General features: G+C 41.9%; 1 protein-coding gene across 1 annotated transcript in view; it reads right to left on the reverse strand.

Annotated features, from left to right (window-relative positions):
* The window catches only part of itga4 (integrin alpha 4), a 163,540-nt gene that overhangs the window by 13,835 nt on the left and 124,880 nt on the right, over nt 1-24,825 (reverse strand). The window contains exons 22-25 of the mRNA XM_078551939.1: nt 23,494-23,605; nt 20,866-20,973; nt 17,099-17,215; nt 81-200 (exon numbers count right to left, since the gene is read on the reverse strand). Coding sequence (XP_078408065.1) covers nt 81-200; nt 17,099-17,215; nt 20,866-20,973; nt 23,494-23,605 — 457 coding nt within the window. The remainder of the gene's footprint in view (nt 1-80; nt 201-17,098; nt 17,216-20,865; nt 20,974-23,493; nt 23,606-24,825) is intronic.

Here is a 24,825-nt window from a genome sequence, read left to right on the forward strand (position 1 = left end):
CAATGTTATTTTACTAAAAGCAATACTTACAAGATTCGAAAGATCATAAAAACACAAAAATGCACAAAAACAAAACTTACTGATGCCAGAAATGCATAATTGAGTTTCATAGCAACATGGATGGATACAACTCTTCCACCTTCAATGTCTCCTAACCAGCATCTGACGTTTAAACAGGGAATTTCAAGTCTGAAACAGGACTGTAGAAAGATGTTAAAATTAATTTGTAAAAGGTTGAAACTTAAAGATGACAATACTATCATTTAGGAATAGCTTCATCTGGAGGTGTAATGGAGTGTAGAACATGTGCTCATACTCAAAATACTCTACAAGCAAGTTACTAATCTCAGCTAACTGACAAAGTGGTTTCTTGCAAGGAAGGTGCTATTTGTGAATAAAATTGGAGGAGCCCTTTACACTTCCTACTGGTTAGTTACAGTCACATCTATTTGCACCCCTCTGGAATCAGCAGACTTTGTTATAGCCACCAACAGGAAATGAAAGGCAATAAAACTTACTGACAGAAATATATAAACAAGTTAACTGTTCAGCCTTTTGTGACAAGTAGATCCACAGAAAGGGGTGCAAAGTCATAAAAATTTTAAAAGGCAGATTAATCAATATCACTTCATTCAACACATATCTTCACATTATAAACTATAAGAAAGCAAAAGGATTTCACACTCAGTGGCAATCCCATTCTAGATTTACTTATTAACTAGGCATTAATGTAAGCCGAAGGAAGCTCTTAAAGGTACAGGAGCTTTATTTTTTTGCAGATTCCTTTAGCAGTTGTTCAGCAAGAAGAAGCCATTTAAAAGTAACTATTCAAAAGAAGGGAGCTGATAATCCATTTTTTCCCTGATAAAACTTGTGATAAAAATGTGGAAACAAGAATCTGAATTTATGAACAAGTGCACAAATGTTGCAGCATTTGAAACCACATTTGTTGGATCTTCATAAAATGGTTTTAAGGATTGCCATGTTTGGCACTTCAAGGCAGCTCCTAAAGGACAGTAGTGCGGCATGCCTGGCATGGTGCGGTGGCCAAGATCAATGAGTATATAGTAGTCACAACATGTTTAGAAGATGATGAAGAACCATGAAGCAAGACTACCCCAATGGTACCACAGCTTAGATAAATGACCCAAGTATGGATGCCACTAACTATTATCTGTTCATCTGTTACATGTTTATTGCTCCCCACATGAAGTCATCAAACAACTACTTGGCATCTCTTTCATTGCATATGATGTCCATACCAAAGACAAACTGCAACACACATTTGAAACTTCACACACTAATGCCTTTGAAGGGTTTCAGATAGAAAATATTGATAACACAGCCTGGCTGGATGATTCATCATTAGCTACTGGTATATAGGGTGACTGCACATTGGGTATATGCCTGTCACTGTATGTGTTTCTTAAATTACATCATCTCAGGACAAAGTGGCAACAGGAATAGGGCACCATGAATATCTTTGCTCTAAGAGCATCAAAGGAGTAGTGAGAAGTGATGACAGAAGGCTTCCCCGAGCTCAAAGCTAGTACTGCTCTGTTCTAATTAACAAAGGTTCCCTCCTCACTGACTGAAAAACAAACAAAAACATCACAGTGTGTGAGATCCATTTGAAGGCATTAGAGACTTTAAACAGTCATTTCTGGACTTTGCAAGGTTAAATTAATGTTAGTCCAAACGAATATGGCATTTTATAAAGGAGGGACAGGAAACTTAAAAATTTAAGGGCATAGGAACCTAGAACTTAGGAGCAGGAGTACATCACTTGGCCCTTCAAGCTACTCCACCATTCGATAAGATCATGGCTGATCTGATTGTGGTCTCAACTCCACTTTTCTGTTTGACCTTAACCTTTGACTTTTTTGTCCATCAAAAACCTATCCAACTCAGCCCTGAATAAGTTCAATGACCCAGCCTCCACTGCTTTTTGGGGAAGAGCATTCCACAGGCTAACTACCCTTCAAGAGAAAAAAGTTATCATCTCCATCTTAAAAGTGAGGCCTCTTATTTTAAAACTGTGTCCCCCTAGTTCCAGTCTCCCCCACAAGAGAAAACATCATCCCAGTATCCACCCTATCAAGTCCGCTCAGGATCTTATATGTTTCAATAAGATAATTTCTCATTCTTCTAAACTCTAATGGATATAGGCCTAACCTGTTCAACCTTAATTCATAAGATAAGCACTTCACCCTAGGAATGAGTTGAGTGAACCTTCTATGAACTGCTTTGAATGCAATTATACACTTTTTCTAAGAAGTAGACCAAAACAGTACTCCAGATGTGGACTCACCAAAGCACTGTACAGCTACAATAAAACATCTCTACTTATATATTCCATGCCATTTGCAATAAACACCAACCTTCCATTTGCCTTCGTAAAACTTGCTGCACCTGCATATTAGTTTTTTGTGATTCATGTACCAGGAAACCCAGATCCATTGGGCCAGTGAGTTCTGCAAACTCTCCCCATTTAAATAGTATATTGCTTTATTATTCTTCCACTCCCTCCTCTCTTGAAAAGTGGTGTAACATTTGCCAACTTTCAATCTGCGTTACCGACTCCAAGCAATTTTGGAAAATCTTAGCCACCGCATCTAATATCCCTGCAGCTCTCTTAGAACCCCATGGTGTAGGCCTTCAGGTCCTGGGGATTTGTTAGATTTTAGTCCCTTAAGGTTCTCCAATATTTTTTCTCTGTTGATATTATTTTCCTCACTTTTTAACCACTAGGTTACTGTCAAATTCTGGTATGAAACGTATGTCTTCAACTGTGAAGACAGACACAAAGCATTTGTACAATCTCTTTATCATTTCCTCATTCCCCATGATAATTTCTCCTGTTTCTGCTTCTAAGGGGCCAACATTGACTTTACCAACTGTTTTCCTTTTAATATATTTATAAAAACTCTTACAATTTTAAAAATATTTTTGGTTAGTTTACTCATATTCTATTTTTTCTCTTTTTATCAACTTTTTGGCAGCCCTTTTCTGGTTTCCAAAACATTCCTAATCCTTGGACCTGATTCTATTTTTTGCAAGATTGTAAGTCTCATTTTTTAATCTAATGCTCCTTAACTTTGAGTGAGCCACAGATGGATCTTCCTAGCTGAGTTTTAGATTTTTTAAATAGAACATATTTTTGTTGGACATTTTGAATTGTTTCTTTAAATGTTTCCCATTGTTTATTTACCGCCATACCTTTTAGTCTATTTACCCAATTTACCTTAGCTAGTTCTCCCCTCATACCTATGTAATTGCCTTTGTTTAAGTTTAAGATTCTTGTTTGTGATTGGAGTATGTCACTTTCAAACTTAACATGGAATTCAATAGTATTAATGATCACTATTTATCCCAGTGGATCTTTTACTATGACGTTACTAATTAACCTGCTTCATTACACAATATTAGTTCTAAGATAGCCTCATCCCACATCTTGCTCCAAGAAAATATTACGAAATGTTCTACAACTTTTCTAGACTAATCTTGCCAATTTGATTGTCCCAGTCTTTATGAAGATTAAATTCCCCCACAATTATTAAATGCATTTGTTACAAGCTCCAATAATTTCTTGTTTAATGCTCTGTCCAGTAGTATAACTACTGTCAGGGGGATTATAAACTACTCCCACCAATTCTTGCTATTCCTAATTTCCACCCGTACTGATTCTACTTCATGATCTGCTGACACCAGATCCTTTCTCACTAATGTCCTTATGTCATCCTTTACTATCAGGGCTACCCCTCCTCCTCTGCCATTCTGTCTGTCTTTCCCAAATAGTGTGTACCCTGGAATATTTATTTCCCAACCTTGACCACCTTGTAATCATACTTCTGTAATGGCGATTAGATCAGAATCATTTACCTCTATTTGTGCCACCAGTTCATCCATCTTATTGCAGATTCTCCGTGCATTCAGATAAAGAACCTTTAATTTCTTTTTTTTAAACTTCAATTCCTGCAATGGCCTTATTCTCTAATGTACAGTTTTTGTTATCTCTCTGTCCCTCCTGCCCCATTCTCTTTGCCTTTACCCACATCGCTATACTGTTCCGATGCCTCAACCTACTGTTAGATGTCTAAATCTCCCCTCACTGAACCCTCTTCCCACTTTGTTAGTTTAAAGCCCTCCTGACAGCCCTATGGCCAGGACAATGGTCCCAGCCTGATTTAAGTGAAGCCCATCCCAATGGAATGGCACTCTTCCCTGAGTACTGATGTCAGTGCCCCATGACTCAAAGCTCCTTCTTCCCATACCACTCTGAGCCACGTGTTTAATTTCCTAATATGCTTGATCCTATGCCAGTTGGTGGGTGGCTCAAGTAATAATCCAAAGATGATTACCTTTGATGTTCTGCATTTTAATTTGGTCCCTAACTCCTCAAATTCTCTTAGTAAAACATCATTCCTGGTTCTACCTATGTCATTGGTTCCTACATGGAACCACGACAACTGGATCCTCGCTGCTTCACCTCCCGGACTCTCCCTGGTTCAAGTCTCACACTCTCTCTTACTGCTTTATGCACCGGACTCTCCCTGGTTCCAGTCTCACTCACTCTCTCACTGCTTCACATTCTGTAATCTCCCTGGTTTGAGTCTCATGGTCTCTCTTGCTGCTTCACCATCTGACACCTACTGCAGTCATGGTTGCCATCAATCACACTGGTGTCCATGAGCTCCCACATATTGCAGCTGCAGCACATCACTTGCCCTGCCTTCCTTAATGTGTTTTAATTAATTATATTCTTAATTAATTTTTAATTAATTAATGCCTCTGCTCACCACCACTTACCATACTAATTTAGTATGTTGAGTCCATATGGCATGAAAAGAAATCCAAAACTTTATTCTTTTGCCATGTTTAAAAAATGGACTTTCTGCTGACCAAATTAGATGGCTGCTACTCGTCACATAACCACATGACTGGCCCTTTGTTCTGGGAGCTACCATCAGGAGTTACAAGAACAAAATAATTTCTCTCTCAGCCTATGGAATCCCACACCTCATTGTACAGACCCCTTATAATCAACAAAAGCAGAGGAAGTGCAGATGACTTGGTCACCAACCTGAACTCACAAAAGAAAAAGACTGAAACTCATTATACAATAAGAGATGCTAATAACCACCTTGTCTCTCTCCTAAGGGGTAACAGTGGAATTTTGGCGAGAAGCACAGAAACCAATTGTTAAGCTCCAATTAACAATTAATGGGCCATGTTACATGACCCAAGCCTTACATGACCCAAGCTTCACACTTTTGGACAGCTTTAATATTTACATCTTTGGCCTCACAGGCAGACTGCTGTTTTAACATCAACCGGAAAGGACTCTAGCAGCCCAGCTGAGCAAGCAGTCAGTTACCATCTCTTGACTCCATGAAACCAGCTTGATTTTTAAAAGTCTCTAATCAATGCCTGGGCAAATGGGCTACGCATGGAAAGCCCATTGTGCTTCAGTGTTATTCATTTCAAGGATTTTAGTGTTGTCATCTCTATTCAGAAACTCATCGGGACTGAATAAAGTCACAAAGGAAAGACCTCTGCATTTTAACTTCTTGGACTCTGGAAATCACAAACTAATATTTATTTCTGTAGTTCTTGTACGTTATTATCCATGGTTGTAAAAATTTTTTTCTATCCCCCCCCACTTACTGTGTGTAGTGGAGTGGGAAGTTGCAAACATTCCTTCCCCAGGTTTTGAATATGGAATAAGCTAACCTTCTGAGTTAATCATGAGTTTGCTGAGTTATTAGTAAATTGGATCACATGAACCGAGGGTTTGGGAAAACACACCAGCACATATTTTAAAAATAATCCTAAACACTTTCTGCTTATAGACACTTCGTGAAAGGAAATAAGTTCTGTTTGCCTATCTCCTGTCCGTAATACAATAAATGTTAACACTTAAAAAAACAGCAGATTCATCAGCTTCTTACTTCCCTTCTGCTTGTGTTCCTTAATTAATTAGGTAGTTACTGAATGGTTATTGATTTTTTGCATGCACCCTAATAGCAGTATACTAAGCTAGCTATTTACAGACACAACCTAATAGCAATTACTCACCAACCAATCAACTTACAGCTTCCAGCGGTGTCACTATTTGATATTTTTTCAAATTCACCCCTGAAGGTCAGTAAAGTGCTCAGTCACCTCTCTGAGCCAAGCTTCCGTTATGTCGCCCAGTCACCTGTCCAAGCACAGCTTCCTTTTTATTCGTCGGTCACCTCTCCGAGCACACAAAGAGATTATTTGTGGACATGTAGTCCCGCCTTCACATTGAGGATACCCTCCAATATGTTGTGTTGCATTACCACTGTGCTAAATGGGATAGATTTACAACACATCTAGCAACTCAAGACTGGGTATCCATGAGGTGCTGTGGGCCATCAGCAGCAGCAGCAGAAATTTCCAGGGCCACTCAGCTCCTGACCTAAGCCTTGGTTCAAACATGGACAAAAAAACTGAACTCCAGAGGTGAGGTGAGTGTGGCCGCCCTTGACATCAATGCCACATTTGACCGAGTGTGGCATAAAGGAGAGCTAGCAAAACTGGAGTCAATGGGAATCGGGGAAAATTCTCCACTGGAGTCACACCTAGCACAAAGGAAGATGGTTGTGGTTGTTGGAAGTCAGTCATCTCAGCTCCAGGACATCACTGCAGGAGTTCCACAGGGTAGTGTCCTAGGTCCAGCCATCTTCAGCTGCTTCATCAATGACCTTCCTTCCATCATAAGGTCAGAAATGGGGATGTTCGCTGATTGCACAATGTTCAGCATCATTCACGACTACTTAGATACTGAAGCAGTCTATATACAAATGCAGCAAGACCTGGACAACATCCAGGCTTGGGCTGACAAGTAGCAAGTGACATTCGTGCCACACAAGTGCTAGGCAATGACCATCTCCAACAAGCGAATCTAACCATCGCCCCTTGATATTTAATGGCATTAACATCACTGAATCCTCTACTATCAACATCCTGGGGGATTACCATTGACCAGAAACTGAACTGGACTATCCATTTAAATACTGTGGCTACAAGAGTAGGTCAGCGGCTTGGAACTCTGCGATGAGTAACTCATCTCTTGACTTCCCAAAGCCTGTCCACCATCTACAAGACACAAGTCAGAAGTGTGATGGAATACTACCCACTTGTCTGGATGAATGCAGCTCCCACAACACAAGAAGCTTGACGCCATCCAGGACAAAGCAGCCTGCTTGATTGGCATCACATCCACAAACATTCACTCCCTTCGCCTTAGACGTACAGTAGCAGCAGTGTGTACTATCTACAAGATGCACTGCAGGAATCACCAAGGCTCCTTGGACAGAGCCTTCCAAGCCCATGACCACTACCATCTAGAAGGACAAAGGCAGCAGACAGATGGGAACATCACCACCTGGAAGTTCATCTCCAAGTCACTCATCATCCTGATTTAGAAATATATTGCCGTTCCTTCACCGTCGCTGGGTTAAAGTCCTGGAACTTCCTTCCCAGCAGTACTATGGGTGCACCCACACCAGTTGGACTGCAGCAGTTCAAGAAGGCAGCTCACCACCACCTTCTCAAGGGCAACTGGGGATGGGCAATAAATGCTGACCCAGCCAGCAAAGCCCACATCCTGTGAATGAATTTAAAAAAAGGTCTCTGTAGAGGCCGAAGTTAATGTTTTTAAAATGATAAAGTTCAAAAAGGTCTCAACTCTGTTGATAGGACAGAATTCTAGTCACAGTATATGGAAGTCATTTCAGATGGATCCATGGTGAAACACTGTCTTTCATAACTCTCACTTGTCACAACATCGCAGACTTTTAAAATACAGATGAGTCACGCTGATGAGAAGTTTCGGCTAAGGGTTAACTTCACTCCATACTGCTTGTAATATGCAGGGTGGGGGGGGGGTCGATAGAGAAATGGAGAGAGAATCTTCCTTTAGCAACCTGCTTTCAAGGCACACATTGACTATGAGTTCAAAAAGAATAAAATGTTCAGAGAATACTTCTCTCAGGCCAGGTATCTTCAACCAATCAGCAAGAGTCTCTAGCCTGGCAACAGCAGCTCTTCTTTAACTCAGGTAAACAAAATAGCACTTCTTTCACCAGGTGTCCCTGCAGGACATCTAGCTGTTGACCTGTGGTTTCTTGAAAAAAAATAGCATATTCACAGCCTAGAACTAAGCTTGTAGACTTTTAAAAATGACTCAGGAGGGAAGGGTGTCCAAAATTCAATGTCCTTCCAAATTTGCAAAAAGTAGGTTCCTAACGTGCCTCCACCCATAAGGAATGAAATGCCATTTTCAAATGTGTTTCATTACAAAACATACAAGAAAAACATGTACACCACATATAAAGAATTCAAACATATACACTCATTCTCACTCACTCCTTATACAGAATCTCTGTATAGTTATTATCTTTTTGACTTCTACATTATTCTAATAAAAAATCATTCTGGATAACGCAACAGCAATTATATTATGTTTTCCAGCAATATGGACACCTTTAAGTTATAAGGCTTAACAGTAAACTCCAACGGAACAGTCTGGCATTCTGAGTCTTAAACTTTTCTACAAGGGTCAAGAGATTATGATCAGTATATATTAGGGCTTCTTTACAGCCACGATGGACATATACGTCAAAATGTTTTGCAGCCAGTAACAATCCCATTGTTTCTATTGTAGAATCTCTCTTTTGATGATGATTTAACTTTTTAGAAAAGTGCCCCACTGTCTTTTCTATGTCCAGTTCATCTTCTTGCAATAAGACCGCATCCACCCCTAAACCACTAGCATCAGCTGCCACCTTGAATAGTTTAGAGAAATTAGGGGCAGCCAACAGCAGTTCATTAGTTAGAATTGCTTTAAACTTCCAAAAGCTGTCTGGCACTCTCCTGACCATACCATCTTTGCCTCCTTTTGCAATAAGGCTGTTAGTGAAGCAGCTATTGTGAAGTTTGGCACAAGCTTACAACAGAAGCCACACATTCCCAAAAAAGTTATGATTTAGTTTTAGAGGCAGGGAATTCCACCAAAGCCTGTACCTTCACTGCCCTTGGCAACCCCTGTCCTTACCCTATGACATACCCTAGGTAAGTTACTGGAGCTTTCACAAACTCACTCTTAGTAAGGTTTATTACAAGATCTGTTGACTGGAATTGTTTAAATAGGGCTTCCAATTGTCTTAAGTGATCTTTCCAACTGTTACTATAAACCAATACATCATTCAGGTAAACTACACAGTTAGGAATGTTGGTTATAACTTGATTCATTAGTCTTTGGAAAGTTGCTGGAACGTTTTTTTAGCCCGAATGGCATCACTCGGCATTGATATAGCCCGCTTAGTATAACAAAATTCGATATTTTCTTAGCTCGCAACATTAAAGGTACTTGCCAGTATCCATTCAATAAATCTTAGTGAGGAACATGGCACTGCCAACCCTGTCAATGCAACCTTCTAAGCGAAGGACTGGGTTAGAGTCTGTTTTGGTTGCTGCGTTCTATACAGAATCTGGCTGACCCAACAGGTCTACGCACTAACACTACAGGAGAATATCTCTTTTGAACCTAGTCAATTGCTTTGACTAGGTTCAATTCGTAAGTTTTCAACATATGCTGGATTTCTGCTTCCATCCGAGCCTGTTTCTCCAGGCTTAAACAATAAAGGTGTTGTTTTATAAGGTAGATTTCCCTATATCCACATCATGCATGGTTAAAGTTGTACACCCTGGTTTATCCCTACTGATTCTTTTTAATTTTGCAAGTAACCTCACTTGATCTTCTCATTGTCCTACCTCAGTATGAGAATATGGTGTCTGTCTCCTCCACTCTCCTTACTACCTGACATACCTGCTCCTACTTATCCTTCTCCCTACCGTGATATTGTTTCAAAATCTTGATGTGACACAGCCAATTCTTTTTCCTAGATCTGGGGTGTCTATCAAATAATTTACTTTACCAACCCTCTTAATTACATTGTAGGGACCACTGACCTGTGCTTTCAGATGTCCCCCCTGTAAACTAACACTTCATCCCCTGGTTGAAACATTCGGGTTTCAGCTTGTTCATCTACCATGAAGCTGTCTGCCAAATAGATCGCTGACCTGTTCCTCTCTTTTTTAATCTTCACAGGCTCCTCATGGACCTCTTATTTCTGCTGGCCTGTCTTTGGTCCTTTAACTTCCTCAGTTGCTATCTTGTCTTGACACACTTCTACTGGCCGGTCTTTGGCCCTTATAACATCAAGTGGCTCTAAAGCTGGGTGTGACACCTCTCTCACCTGGTGGAATCGTCCCAGGTTTGCACCAAGTGCGACAGCTGGTATGAAAAAAGACATTTTACTCGTCGGCTGCAATGGCGGGTTTTTGCGCCGTATTGTCCCCTTCCCACCTCATTAATTATGCAGTCACAGGAAACATGCTGTCTTGCTGGCAGGTGCCCTCCAATTTGCCCGCCACGCCGTTACCTCACCTCTTCTTCATGCAGGGCTCATATTTAAACTGCAGCCCCGTGCACTATTCTCAATGCTTGCAGCCCAGAACTGCTCCGGTGAAGACATGGCCCCAAAAGCCAAGAAGACTACAGCCCCCCAATTCACTGATGCATCCCTGGGACACCTGGACGCCATGGAGCCCCGCTGCGATGTCCTCTACCCCTGCTCTGGCTGCAGGAGGCCCACCAGTCTCACCACTCCAGCTTGGGAGGTAGTGGTAGAGTTGGTCAGTGCCAACGCTGCACAGGAGAGGTCGGCCATCCAGTGCAGAAAATGGATGATTGATCTCATCCATGCTGCCAGGGTATGGCAAATATCTAATCATTCTAAACTCTCAGACTCACATCTCACATTCACTGGCATCTCACCCACTGCCAGCTCAAGGGACATCACCACTCACTCTCTTACACACACCCTCACATCTCCATCTAGCCTCATCTCCTACAGAGACTGCCTCCTTAGCCCTCACCCTCTTGGGGCCACTTGCACAGATCAACATTTGCCCCCACACACACACACACCCTGGGATACCCCTCTTCCCCAGTACAGCCCTAGCCATTGAAAAGCCACCTGAGAGTGAGAGTGTCGCCTGAAGCAAGGCAGGCAAACAAACCTTGAAGTGCTGAGCAAAGTGCAGCTCTCCAGATGCATTTCACTTATGAGCAGTTGTGAAACATGGAATGATATTTGCCCGGACGATACAGCGTGGGGGGATGATTCCAGCGAATAGAGTTTATAAGGAGATGCTAAAGTATTGAAATTAGGTTCTCAACGTGTGGCAGTGGAAAATGCAGCCTGCCATTGATGGGTGGAGTGGGTGATTACAAAATGGTTTCACAATCATGTAAATCTGATTTTTGGTCTTCTCGCCATATTGTCCACTCATGCCTGCCATGACGCCCGGACAATTCCGCCCACTGTCTCCTCACTTGTCTTGGAACTCCCCTGCTCCCTGTTTAATTCTGCAAAATACATATCTACCAACCCAATTTCCAGGTCATTCTTTTTTCCAGTTTTAAAGTCTACTGGTCCTTCCTGGACCTCCATTAACTCCACATACCTAACCTTGGCCTTTTAAATTCAAGAGTTGTTTAACTAGTCCAACCCTCAGATTCTATTGCCTCCTTTTGGGCCCCTGAAACTCTTCAGCTCTCTGTACCTCTGCAGACTTTTGGTTGCATGTTCCCTGCCTCTTCGATTGCAAATAGCCCTTGCTTAGCTACTCCAAACCTTACAGACTCTATTGCCCCCTTTACAGCATCTGAACCATTCTTGGTTCCCTGTATTTCTATAGATCGAAGCTGGCTTCCTCCAACTCTTTCAGCTTCTTTGGATTCAAGTGGTTCTTTTTCAACCACTGGAGATACTTTCACTTTCAATCCCGCCATGTCATTGCCAAGAAACATGTAGACCCTATCCACAGGCAAACTGGAGACGACTCCCACGGTCACTGGTCCTGATACAAGGTTGTAATCCAGGTGCATCCGGTATAAGGGGATGGGCACATGCCCTCCTTAAATACCCTTCAACACCAGTCATCCTTACGTATCCAATAAGTCCCATTGATTTCCCATGCAACTTACAGCAATTTGCCCGAATGTATCCCACCTTGTTACAATGGAAACAAATAGGCTTTTGAACATTAACTCCACCCTCAGCACCTTCCTTTCTGGTCAGAGTATGAATTCCAGGGGCATCCCAAAGTCCCTTCTCTTCCCTGGCTACTTGCCTTCTTTTCACCCTCCCACTTTCTATCCTTAGATAAAAGCAAAATACTGTGGATGCTGGAAATCTGAAACAAAAACAAAAATTGCTGGAAAAACTCAGCAGGTCTGACAGCATCTGTGGAGAAGAAGACAGAGTTAATGTTTCAAGTCTGTATGACTCTTCATCAGAACTTCTGATGAAGAGTCATATGGACTCGAAACGTTAACACTTTCTATCCTTGTTGGCTTTGTGGGGGTGACAGAAAAAGGGTTTGGATTTATGGACCAGCTGATAATCATCGGCTATCTCCATTGTCCGTCTAACTGTTGTAACTCTCTCGTCTTCAACTAACTACTAGGGGAAGTGAATTTTTAAATTCTTCTTGAAGGATTATTTCCATAAGAGCTTCATACTTAGGAACAATCTCTAATGCCCATATCCAACAGTCAAAATTACTTTGCTTTACCCTCTCAAAGTCAATGTAGGTCTGCTCAGCTGTTTCCTTACGTTTTGAAACTTTTGCCTGTATGCCTCAGGGACCAACTCATATGCACTTCTATAATGCAGAAAAGAATAACCTTCTTTTCTGCATTATAATTCCTGGACACCTCTTCCAAAAGTGATGCATAAACCTCATAAGCTCTGCCCACTAACCTACTTTGCAGGAGCAATGTCCAGTTTTTCTTTTGGCCACTTCATTTGCTTAGCTACTTTCTCAAACAAAATGAAGAATGCTTCTTCATCCCTTTCCTCAAACTTTGGAAGGGCTTGTACAAATTTAAACATCTGCCTACTAGACTCCAGGTTGGGTGTAGTCCTTCCATCATCAAAACTTTCCCCAATATCTGAGGCCTCTTTTTTTAATCCCAGCCTTCTAAGCTGGTATTCCCTTTCTCGTTCCTTTTCTTTTTGCTCCCTTGCTAACTTCTCTCTCTGGGGTTCAAGTTCAAATTTTTTTCATTTCTCTTCCTTTTTCTTCCAATTCAGAGTTTTTTCATCTCCCTTTCTATCTCAAGCTTCTTAATTTGCATCTGAATCCTAGCTAACTCTAGCTATGATACACCAATTTTGGATGTCCCCTCTTTTAATTCTAAATGCTGGGTAATAACTTTAATCATGTCATCCTTATGAAATCCTGCTTTTATTTCTCCCTTCATATTATCTGCTTACTCTCTCAGTTTAACTTTAGTCAAGGATTTCAAACAACCTACTGTTATATCTTCTATTCCCAAAAATGTCTTAGCAACTTCCAGAGCCATTTGGTTTACTAATGTATAAAAAACCTGGTATCTGTTATTTTATCCATTACCAATTACTATTAACCTGCCTCCATCACTTGTAGTCTACGTTTCAAATCCCGCAAGAGACCGCAATCTATGTTACGGACCATGATGGGAGGAGTGCACAATTAATTCTCGCCCCGCTTCTCCACAGGCTGCAACAATGGATGTAAATGTTGAATTCACTCACCAAAATGGCCAATTTTTTACCTTTGCTACTTTAAGCAGGCTTTTTTCAATAAACAAAAAATAATAAATTTATTATAAAACAAACTTATTTTTTAAAACAAGTGGCAGCTTTGAAGGCTGGGGGAGGGGTGGGGGGGTCGGTTGGGTGGTGCTGGAGGGGAGTGTTGTTGCCAGATTCAGTGGATGGCCTTCCCACCACCTATCCTCACTGCAATTATATCCACTTAAGGGTCACCATCTGCCATTGCCAGCATTTAACCAGCAGTGGAGGAGGTCCATGCTATGTAGCCAACCTGACCGGTTTTCATGTGCAGACTGGTGGTAAGCAGGGGCCCCTCCTTAACCAGCCGAGGAACCCCATAAGGTGTAATCACCACAGGTTGCCCTCCCCCCGTAACCTGTGAAACCCCACTCTCTCGTCGATCCCCAAAATTCCAATCCATTGCAGTTTACCTCCTCATCATCTGGGTGCAGAAACTCCAGTGACCACTGCCCCTTCTGGCGTAACAAGGACATGGAGAGCTGCCAGCCTCTGATTAGTCAGTTGAGGTGGGATTCCTTCTAGGGGCAGAAATCCTGCCTCCAGCCTGCTAATGTTCAACTGGGGCAGCCATTTTGCCTCTGGATGCTTCCCCCCAACCACCAGAAATTTTTAGCCAGGGGTGCGGGGACCATGGCACCCATATAATTCAGCTCAGAAACTCAAGAATTGTACTTAGGGATACCCTGAGGTCGTAAAAGCAACTTATCTTCAGTTGCTAAGTGCCATGCCAAGTACATAACTGAGTCACACAGGCAGATAAAACAAAGAATGAGAAGAATGGAAAGAATGAGATTGGAAGGTGGAGCTGAAAAAAAAGCTCACTTTTTCTTTTAAACATTGTTGAATCCAAGCCCCAATTCCAACCTTCCTTTCCTCTCCAAAATCTTTGAATGTGTTGCCACCTCTCAAATCTGTACCCATCTTACCCAGAACTCCATGGGCAAGATTTTTTAGATGGCAGGGTTTCCCAGCTCACCACCCAGAGTCAAAATGCAACACAAGCTCCTCAGGTTAAAAAAAACCACCCAAGGGCATTAAGTGGCTGGAGACAGGACTTCCATCTCTCACTCAGGCAGAAGTCCTACCCCACAGACCTGCTGGCCAATCTGATAGACCCAACAATGCCAGTAGCAGCAATGGCCAGGGCTGGGATTACAAGCAGTCCCCAGTTTCTACATCATGGAGTCCAGGACCAGATAAGTGTGGGAGGTCTCACAGCAGGGAGGGGAGGTGAGGCCTGTGGGAGGGGGGGGGTTGGGGGGGAAGGGTAAGGGGGTGTGGTTAGAGGGGGTTAGGGCTCTTTATGAAGGGGCTGGGGGGCATATGGGGGGGGAGATAGCACCCACAGGAGCAGACCCTGTGGGAGGGTGCCTAATGGAGACTCCGTCCCACCTGAGGCCTCAATTAAGGTGAAGGTGATCTGCCTAGCCTGCCCCTTGTAAAACTGCACTCAGGTTGGGGCAAGAGGGCGGGTGGCAGGAAGGCCACCTGGAGAATTTTATGGGTCCCCCCATCTGCAAACTCTGACAGGGTACTGTAAAATTTTACCGCATGTTTGAACCCCTCCGATCAGGTTTCTACTGGAACAGTTCTTATCAAGGTCACAAATAACATCCAATGTAACTGTGACAGTGGTAAACTGTCCCCTCTTTATCCTTTTAAACACATCTGTATCCTTCAACATAGTTAACCACACCATCCTCCAATGCTTCTCCACCATCGTCTAGTCAGGTGAGCCTGTGCTCATCTGGTACCACTCTTATCTATCTAACCATAGCCAGAGAATCAGCTGCAATGGCTTCCCTTCTCGCTTCCCACCCAACCCCCTCAAGAATCTACCTTTGGCCCCCTCCTATTCCTGAACTAAATGCTACCCTTCAGCAGCATCAGAAAAGACAACAGTTTCCACATGTATACTCAGAACACCCAGCTCTATTGCAGCAACATCTCTCACAACGACTCCACTGTCTCTAAATTGTCGACTCCTTATTCGACATCTAGTTATGGATGAGCTGACATTTCCTCCAATTTAATATTGGGAAGACCCAAACCATTGGCTTTGGTACTTACCACAAACTCTGCTCACTGGCTACTGACTTCATCTCTCTCTCCCTGGCAACTCTGAGACTGAACCAGACTGCACACAACCTTGATCTTATATTCGATCCCGAGATGAGCCATGTCATCAGTAAAACCAGGGTGTCCAATTATCCCGGATTTTCTGGTCTGTCCCGTAATTTGGCCTTTCATCTTGCATCCCGGGTCAGGCCTTCCTGGGATGTGTTTTGTCCTGGATTTCTTCTGTCTCTGCAGGCTGTGTGTCTGCGCATGCTTCAACCTCAGCAGGTTGGCTGTTTGGGTTCAGAGCTGCCTAAGCAGCTGTCTGCGCCAGAAAAAAAATCAGACTAGCTGCCACAGTAGTGTCATGCATAAGTGAAGGATCAACTCCCAGCCTCACCACTATCATGGTCTCACCAGCAACCCCATCCTAAGCTCTCATGGTCTCACTAGCAAACCCTGACCCCACTCATGCCACCATCATCACCCCCACCCCACCGTGCTCTCCTATTTTTGTTTAGCCAGAGTTGGTTACCCTATCTCTATTTCCTTCCATAATATTACCTAACTCTACTCTTGCCTCAGCTCATAAGCTGCTGAAATCCTCATCCATGTCTTTGTTACCGCTACTCTTGACTATCCCAACACGCTCTTGCCAGCTTCTCATCTTTCTCATAAACCTAAGGCCACCCAAAACTTTGCTGCCCATATCCTGAGTCGCATCATGTCCCGTTCACCTATGATCGGTGACCTTCTTCAGCTTCCAGTCAGGCAATACTAATATTTTAAAATCCTTATTCTTTTTTACCTCCAATTTCCTCCATTGCCTCACCCCTTCCTATATCTATAACCTCCTCCAGCCCACCACATAATCTGCACTCCACTGATTCTGGCCTCTTGTACATCCTCAATTTTAATCACTCCACCATTGGTGGCCTTGCCTAGAGCTGCTGAGGCCCTAAGCTCTGGAATTCCATCCTTCAACCTCTCTATCTCTCTTTCCTCCTTTAAGACATCCCTCAAAACCCATCTCTTTGACCAAGCTTTTGACCATCTGCCCCTAAAACCCCATGTGGCTCAATGTCAGCTTTTTTTTTGGCAATGCTCTTGTGAAATGCCTGGAGACATTTAAGGTGTTTTTAACTACAAGTTGTTGATGAATGATCTCAAGGTTGTGAATTTATCTTGAGCTCTGGATAAATGATGCTTTGCTATATGTTATATCTTTGATTGGATTACCAGCTTGAAATCACTTACAAGTATTCATCATTCTTTATTTCATCATTTAGAGCTTAGTTCAATTTTATATTGGTCCTTACCAATACTTTTCTTCCAAACTTATTGAAAAAGTTAAATATTTGGTGAAATATTGTTACATTCTGCATTTCATTACAGTTTTCTGGATAGCTGTCAAATCGACATTCTCCATGACTGGTCTGCAAAAGAAAAATCACATTTCAGAAAAATGAAACACCATAATAAATATCAGCATAAGCCAACAATATGCAGCAATTTTACCTGTGCATAGCAACTATATTTCATGATAGAATACTTATTTAATAAATCTTTACATGCAGGAAATCAGGAAACAACAACAGTAGTAGTTCCAGTGGGGTAAATCAGTGAAAGTGAAATTCGGTGCAGGAAGTTGTACTTTTGAGCTCCACCAGGATTTTAGATCATAACTTTGCTTAAAATACTGAGAAAGTGCTATATTGGCAGGGGTGGTGTTCTTCAGATGAAACATTAAACTGAGATCCTATTTGCCTGTGTTGGTGGTTTAGGAAGATGCTAAAATGCCATGGCATTACGTGTTGAGTCTTCAGGGCAGGATTTTTCCTCCAGGGGTAGGAAGCAGATGCTGGAACTGTTTCCAGGTCCCAAACCCACCCTGGAGGACATAATCACTCATTGTGATTTTCATGGGGGTACCCCCACTTAATCGATCTAGAGACCGGCTAGTCATGCAATTAAGAATACCAGGTGTGCTATTGAAACCGGAGAGCTAAACAGAGGCCTTCCAGCTTGAAAGGAGCAGCAGGCTGTGATGGAAGGTAAGTAAGAGAGAGGGCACTTCAAGATGGAGGTGCCCTCTCTCTAACTTTTAAAACCCAAATTTAAAAAATGGCTTTCATAGCCAGGCCACCACTGTGGGGAGGGGAGGAAAAGTGTCCCTCTACAGATAAGCCTGTGGCCTGGCCTGCCACTGGGAAGCCATATTCAGGCTCCTAAACTGGCCTCAACTACATTGGGGTACCTGGATATGGACTAGGCTATCCCAGTCAACCTCCTTTAATTGACTTCAGGTGGCTGCCATTTCAGCTACCACCACATGCAGGCAGGTCACCCTGACCCCTGCCCTCCCACCCCACTACAACCCCCCCCCTCATCATTCTCACCTCTGCAAAATGTCTTGGAGGCAGGATGGAGCCAGAGCCAGCATGCCAGCAAGTGGGACTATTTATTAGCTCTGCCTTCCTCCGATTCTTGCTCCAGCAGATCTGAAAATCCAGCCCTTGATGCTGCGTAAAATTTGCCTCTGATTTGCAATACATGACAAGCCACTATAAAAATGCAGGCATTTCTTTCTGGGCGGTATTCCATCATCCCTCTTATAGTTTGAGAGGGTCTATCAAAAACAACTCTGAAATATTGTTCTCTTTCACTTGTGGTTTCCAATCTCTTTCTGTTCATTGTAAAGGACCTACTTTGTCACATTTGCTCCAGTCATTTTTCTTTATATTTCTTCTTCCTTCAAAGCTCTGAAATACTGTCCTACAACATCATCATCTTTACTCTTATCCTCATCATATAAAAATTAAGCCCTGTTCCTACTCCAACCTTTCTTTTCTAGGCCATCATCGTAGAACTTGCTACCTCTAAAAGTCTTCCCGTCACACACAATTTATGGGCTTTTAAAGGCCAACTTTGTAATCATCCGACTCCATTTTTGATTTACCCCATTTTTCATTCTTCTCGATCTTGGTGATGCATTTATTACAAGTTAACATTTTGCACATACTCCATGCTACATTTATACAAAACCAAGAATCACCAAAAGGAAAACTTGAATTTATCTTCACATTGACATATTATTCAGCACATTAAGTCATCAAGTTGGGTCATATTGTTAACTAATGTAACAATTTTTACAAAGTAAAGACACGTTTAATATGGCACTACTTCAGCATTGGGAAATGACCAAGTATTGCATCGCTGTACTACCAAGACAGAAATCCAATGCATTTTACCAATTATGCAGTTATTTTAAAGACCAACATTAAAAAAACTTCTTGGACAAGATCAGGACATTTAACACTTGTTCTTTTACCTAATCCCTTGCCACTATCCAAGGCCCAATCACTCCTTTTAGGTGAAACAGTGATTTGCTTGTATTTCTTTCAATTTAGTACACACTTCATTACTCACGATGTAACCTCCTCTACAACGGGGAGACCAAACGCAGATCGGATGATCACTTTGTGGAACACCTTCGTTCAGTCCACAAGTGTGATACTGAGCTTCCAGTTGCTTGTTATTTTAATTCTCCCCTCTGCTCCCACTATGACGACTTATTTGTCTTTAGCCTCCTACACTGTTTGAATGAAGCTCAAGCACCTCATCTTCCGATTGTGTACTTTACAACTTGCAGGACTCAACATCAAGTGTGGCAATTTCAAATCATAACCACCACTCCCATTTCTTTAGACAGCAGCTGTTGGTGATGATTCTGCAATTGCCATTTACACCTCCACTATACTTGTCCCATTACAATCTTCTTTTATCTTTCACCATCATCATTTTTGTCATTTAATTTCTCCTGCCTTACACCCTATAAGACACCTTCCCTTTTCCACTTTCCTCACCCTTTCCCCATGTCTGAACCTGATTAAAACTTGTTACATTTCTAAACGTTTTCATTTCTGAGGAAAGATCATTGACTGAATTTTTACTAATCTCACTGCTGAGAGCGTGGACAAGTTCAATGGGAAACTCGGAAGTCATGATAATCCCCACAATTCCACAACATATGAGTAAAATCATCAACTGGTCCTTGCTTAGAAGCCAAGCGGGCCTGATGGGGTAGTTCAGGGACCTCTAGGACTGGGGACGGTCAGAGTTCTCATGGGGTGGGAGATGGAGAATGTAGCATAAGGGTCTGGTATATTCAGGGTTATTGTGGGACTGAGTACAGTACCGCCCCACAGAGTGACGTAAGGAGGTACATGACCCAGAGCTAGAATCAGTGTGGTGTTGGCCGGAGACGTGTTAAGACTTAGACATGGAGATAGCTCCTTGCCTGTACCCTTTACTGTATATATGTATATAGTTACAAGTAGTTAATTGAGACATGTTAACACATAGAAGACCACGAAGACTTCCTTAACAGACCGATTCTGTAACCAACACCATTCCAACAGGGAGGTCAGAGGCCTCAGGAAAGGGGCAAAATTGGAGACCTTGTTGTGACTGGAGGTTGGAGGCCGAGGGAAAGTTTGGGGGTTGGGGAGATGGTGAGTGCATGATTGCAGGAGTCCCTCAGGCAGGCATGCTGGATCCAGAAAGATATACAGGCATTCAACTCCTGGATCTGTCAAGTCCTGTCTATTTGAAACCACTGGGTTTCTCCACACTTGGGAAATCCAAATGACCAGAGTTCAAGTTCCCTCCATAGCATTGAGGCTCACAGCCTCATTATTGTATTCAAAGTACCAAGCCACCTTCTTGAAGCAGATTGGCTGTCTGTCCACCTTTCCGCCAGAAGTCATCTTCTGTGGGGAATCTAACATTTAAAACTTTAACACTACACCCCCACACCGCACAACCCCAATGCTCCATTTTTTAAGTTAAAATTCCACTCATTAACTCTGCTTCTCTCTACACAGGAAGAACACACTCACAGAGAGCAGGTTGGAAAATGTGGTGTTACATATGTTACAGAAATGAAATGGGAAAAACAATGTTATGGCCAATTTTGCTCTATACAAAGCCGCTTAGTCAGATTTTGAGAATCTCACAGAATTGTTGCTAACAACCAAGTAATTTTTTTCTCAACACACCTCAAACAGTATAACTATTATCCTACCTTTACGTGAAGAATTTCAAACAAGTTGAGGCCATTTGTTTTCAGTGCATTGGGCTGTGTAATTTGCAGTTCAAGGCCAGGAGCTATGCTGTTCCCCATGTTGGTGACCTTGAAATAAATTAATTGCGAATAGATTAGTATATATACTGACAAGCCCATTAATATCAGAATATTTTATGCAACATTCATGCACAGCTATGAGAAATACTGGTCAACAGATTATAATAAAAATGTTAATCCATGGCATCTTGCTACCTTTCATATTTATCTCTTCTGTATGAATTGCCAATAATTTTCCAAGAACATTACTAACAAAGGCTGATTGTTCACCTTTTAGCAGCAGAAATGAGATCTGACCCATTTTATGGACTTTAGGGTGTAAAACGAGAACAAAGTCAGTCTGTGGAGCAACACCTGTGCCAATCAACCTAGGGGATGGGCAAAGCTATGTTGGCATAAGAGGCTGCCCAGATACCCTCCTTGTCTGTCTGAAAAACAGATGTCAGGATCCCTGCATGACTTTAGTGAGCAACTAGCAGAGCAAGCTTTAGGCACACTCTGTTCAAATTTTTTTCAGCAGTCGCTTGTGGCCTAAGCAGCAATTGCATCAAAAAGTAATTCTAAGTTTGTATCTACTGTAGCAGTGTAATGAATTATTCAATTTTCTGTCCCCACCGCAATTTCTCTTTTAATGGCAAACTGCTGAAGAACAGTTCCCTGAATATATTTTCTTATCCCCAGCCAAGTGTGCTACAAGCCTAGCTCGATGGGCAATATTTTCCTGTGCTTTTAGCCAATTCGCATTGAGAGGGGCTCCCATCAGAAAATTGGGCTAGCTAGACCAGCTCATTCTCAAGTTCAGGTAAGCCTGTTGTGGGGGCTTTATAATGAAAATTAACATCCTTCTGTTTCCCCATCATTTTTGCATGTTAATTAGAATGCATCTATATGATTGATGACAATATCGATGATCTGGCTCCAATTATTTACTTGGCTGTAAGTCAGCAAAATTAACCTTGGTCGTGAACTCAGGGTGCTTCACAGATCATTCAGTTTCAACTGTGCTCATGGTAGCTCTATTTTGTTACTGGATCCTAAAATTCTTCCAAGCAAGTTCTCCTAGTAAAGTCCAAAACATTCACCAATTGAAGAAAAATATTCAAATGAGATAAAGGCTATGTCTTTTTTTAAAATACTTTTCCCCGGAATTCTTTTAATTGTTTGGTTTTTGTAACAAGAACTGATGGTGTGACTATCTACATAAAACTTTCAAAAAAACTTGGGGCCTGATTTTTGTCTCCATGGAAAAGACTCCCGCCAGCCATATTTTCGCTCTAGGGAGGTGGAGTCAGGCCCGCCATCTCTAGAGGGACTTCAGAGGCAGCTGAGTGCCAAGGCCCTCCTCAGCTCTCTTTGGCCCAGTTGTATAAAAGGCCGTGAGGCCCTCTAGCCCTTACCTCTCACCCCCACCCACACCCCTGCCACCCCATACTCCCATGACACTTCCATTCCCCCTCACACCCCCATGTCATCTCCATGCTCCCTCAGATCTCCCATGCCTCCCTAGCCACTCACCTAGTATCTGCCAGGAGCAGATCTCCGGAGCCACACGGAGATGAAAAAAATAGCTTATAACAATCGAAGAGAGCTCTCACTGATACATACTTTATACTGTTAAAAAAAATCATTCCTGAAATCCATTCAAAAATTTTAAATCCCATCAAGTGGTCAATCTGATGCAAAAACAAACAAATCTCTGTTAACCACATCAAAGACTGCTAAACCTTTAATAGCTTATTAAAACTATCAATCAAAATGTGAATTCATCTCAGCAGGGAGGGGAAAGTGGTTTTTGAACTTTTGAAACTCAGCCAAACATTCATAATGGACTCAGCTGTAATAACAACTCTTGGGAAAAACCAACAAAGAACTCTACCAAACCTGCAGGAACAGATGGCTAATGGTTTTTTTCTAAGCTACACCAGGTGGTCTGTCAATCAATGCACTCCAGCAGCAGGTGCCTTCTTTTTTTTAAACTCCAACTGAACGTTGCAATTTGGTTTTTTTTCACTTTTGAAGGTTTGAGGAATTAAATACCTTAGATAATGACACTTTAACAGGCATCATCCACCCTTTAAGAATGTTTACACCTTCTCCATACATTTGTGACTCCTATACTGCAAGTTAAGGCACTTGGAACAGCAAAAAATGGGGTCTGTTTGAATTCAGCACTACTTTCAAATGGTCCTACTGAGTTTGGGTTTCCTGCCTATGTGATTGATTCATGCCCGCACCCTCCCCCATCAGCAAAATGGGGTCTGCTGGAAATGGAGGGTAGAACATCCGCATCTGGGTCACGCCCTCCATTTCTAAAGGCCTCCAGAGTCAGCCCAACTCCATGAAAATCTGGCCCTCAATGCCTGACTACCAGTAAGTGAAAAAGTAACGTCAAGTATTAGCCTTTTAAAGCATGTTAAACCTCATTAGGCAGCTCCTAAATTAAATATGAACATATTTTCTAGGCATTTACCTATCAACAGAACTGAAACAGGGTCTGCAGATGGATTCTTTGTCCAAAAATAATCAAACATGCACACATACATTTGTAATCTGAAAAATCTGACTTACTTGGAATGAATAACTGACATTCTGATATGTGCAAGGTGAATCATGGAAAGTAAACATCGTTGTGTCATCATCCGTGGCTCCCTCATACAGAAATGAAGCAGGGAATACCGACCTGTTTCAAGGAGAGTGCGATACTATTTTAACAGGCTTGAGGAAAGTGTTGCTTAATATCTTTTCATATGCAGCCTTAGCAAAAAAAGATATTTAACCACTGTGAAATATCTGGTTGTGCTAATATTATCCACTTTTCTAAGGTAATGAACAACAGTTTACAAATAGCTGTGCTTTGAATTTCACACTAAGCAAAAACAAAGGTGAGTCCGGAAAGTTGAAAATGCCTTATAGATGAAACAGTAATTTTACATTAACATCTTGCAATGTAGTATACACTATTCACCATCAATAATGCAATCTTCCTATACACTTGGAGGCTAAACACAGAACGGGTGATCACTTTGTTGAACCTCTCCATTCAATCCACAAGCATGACACTGAGCTTCTGGTCGCCTGTCATTCTCCACCCCACTCTATTTGACTGTTCTGTCCTCAGTCTTCTACACTATTCCAAAGGAGCTCAATAGAAGCTTGAAGAACATCTCATCTTCAGGTTAAACACTTTAAAGCCTTCCAGAGTCAACATTGAGTTCAACGTTTTCATTTCTAATCACTGCCCCCATTTTTTTCAGACAGCAATTGCTGGTAATGGTTTGGCAGTTGCCATTTACAGCTGCCCTAAACATATCTTTTGTTTCTTTACTTGTTCCATTACTATTCCCTTTAGCCTTACACCATCGTCCCTTTTGCCATTTAATCACTCCTGCCTTCCACCCCAACACAAACCTTCCCTTTTCTCATTTCCTCCACTTTCTCTGCCTTTGTACTTAAGACACGTTACATATTTCACTTTTTCCAGTTCTGATAGAGGGTCACTGGCCTGAAATGTTAACACTATTTCTCTCTCCACAGATGCTGCTTGACTTGCTGAGTATTTCCAGCATTTTTGGTGTTCCAGGCTTTCAGCATTTGCAATATTTTGTCTTTGTATTAGCCCATTTTTATTACTTCATGAGAAATTAGCTCTTAGAAATGCAAAGCAAAAAAATGCCTGATTTAAACTTGTTTAAAAAGTACTTCAATCTTAGTTTTGTTTACCAGTAAGAATTACGTTTCTTGATGGTTTTGTCAATAAAAAGATGAACAAAATGCATATTGTTCAGTCATCTTAACTATTACCATAGCTGATGTTCACTAGATAATGATCATCATGTTTCCAACAGGAGCATTTTATATGCATTGGTTTCCATACTAAAAACAATCATTTATCTTGTGCAA

This window comes from Cetorhinus maximus, chromosome 11 (assembly GCF_964194155.1).
Source record: "Cetorhinus maximus chromosome 11, sCetMax3.hap1.1, whole genome shotgun sequence".
Taxonomy (NCBI): Eukaryota; Metazoa; Chordata; class Chondrichthyes; order Lamniformes; family Cetorhinidae; genus Cetorhinus; species Cetorhinus maximus.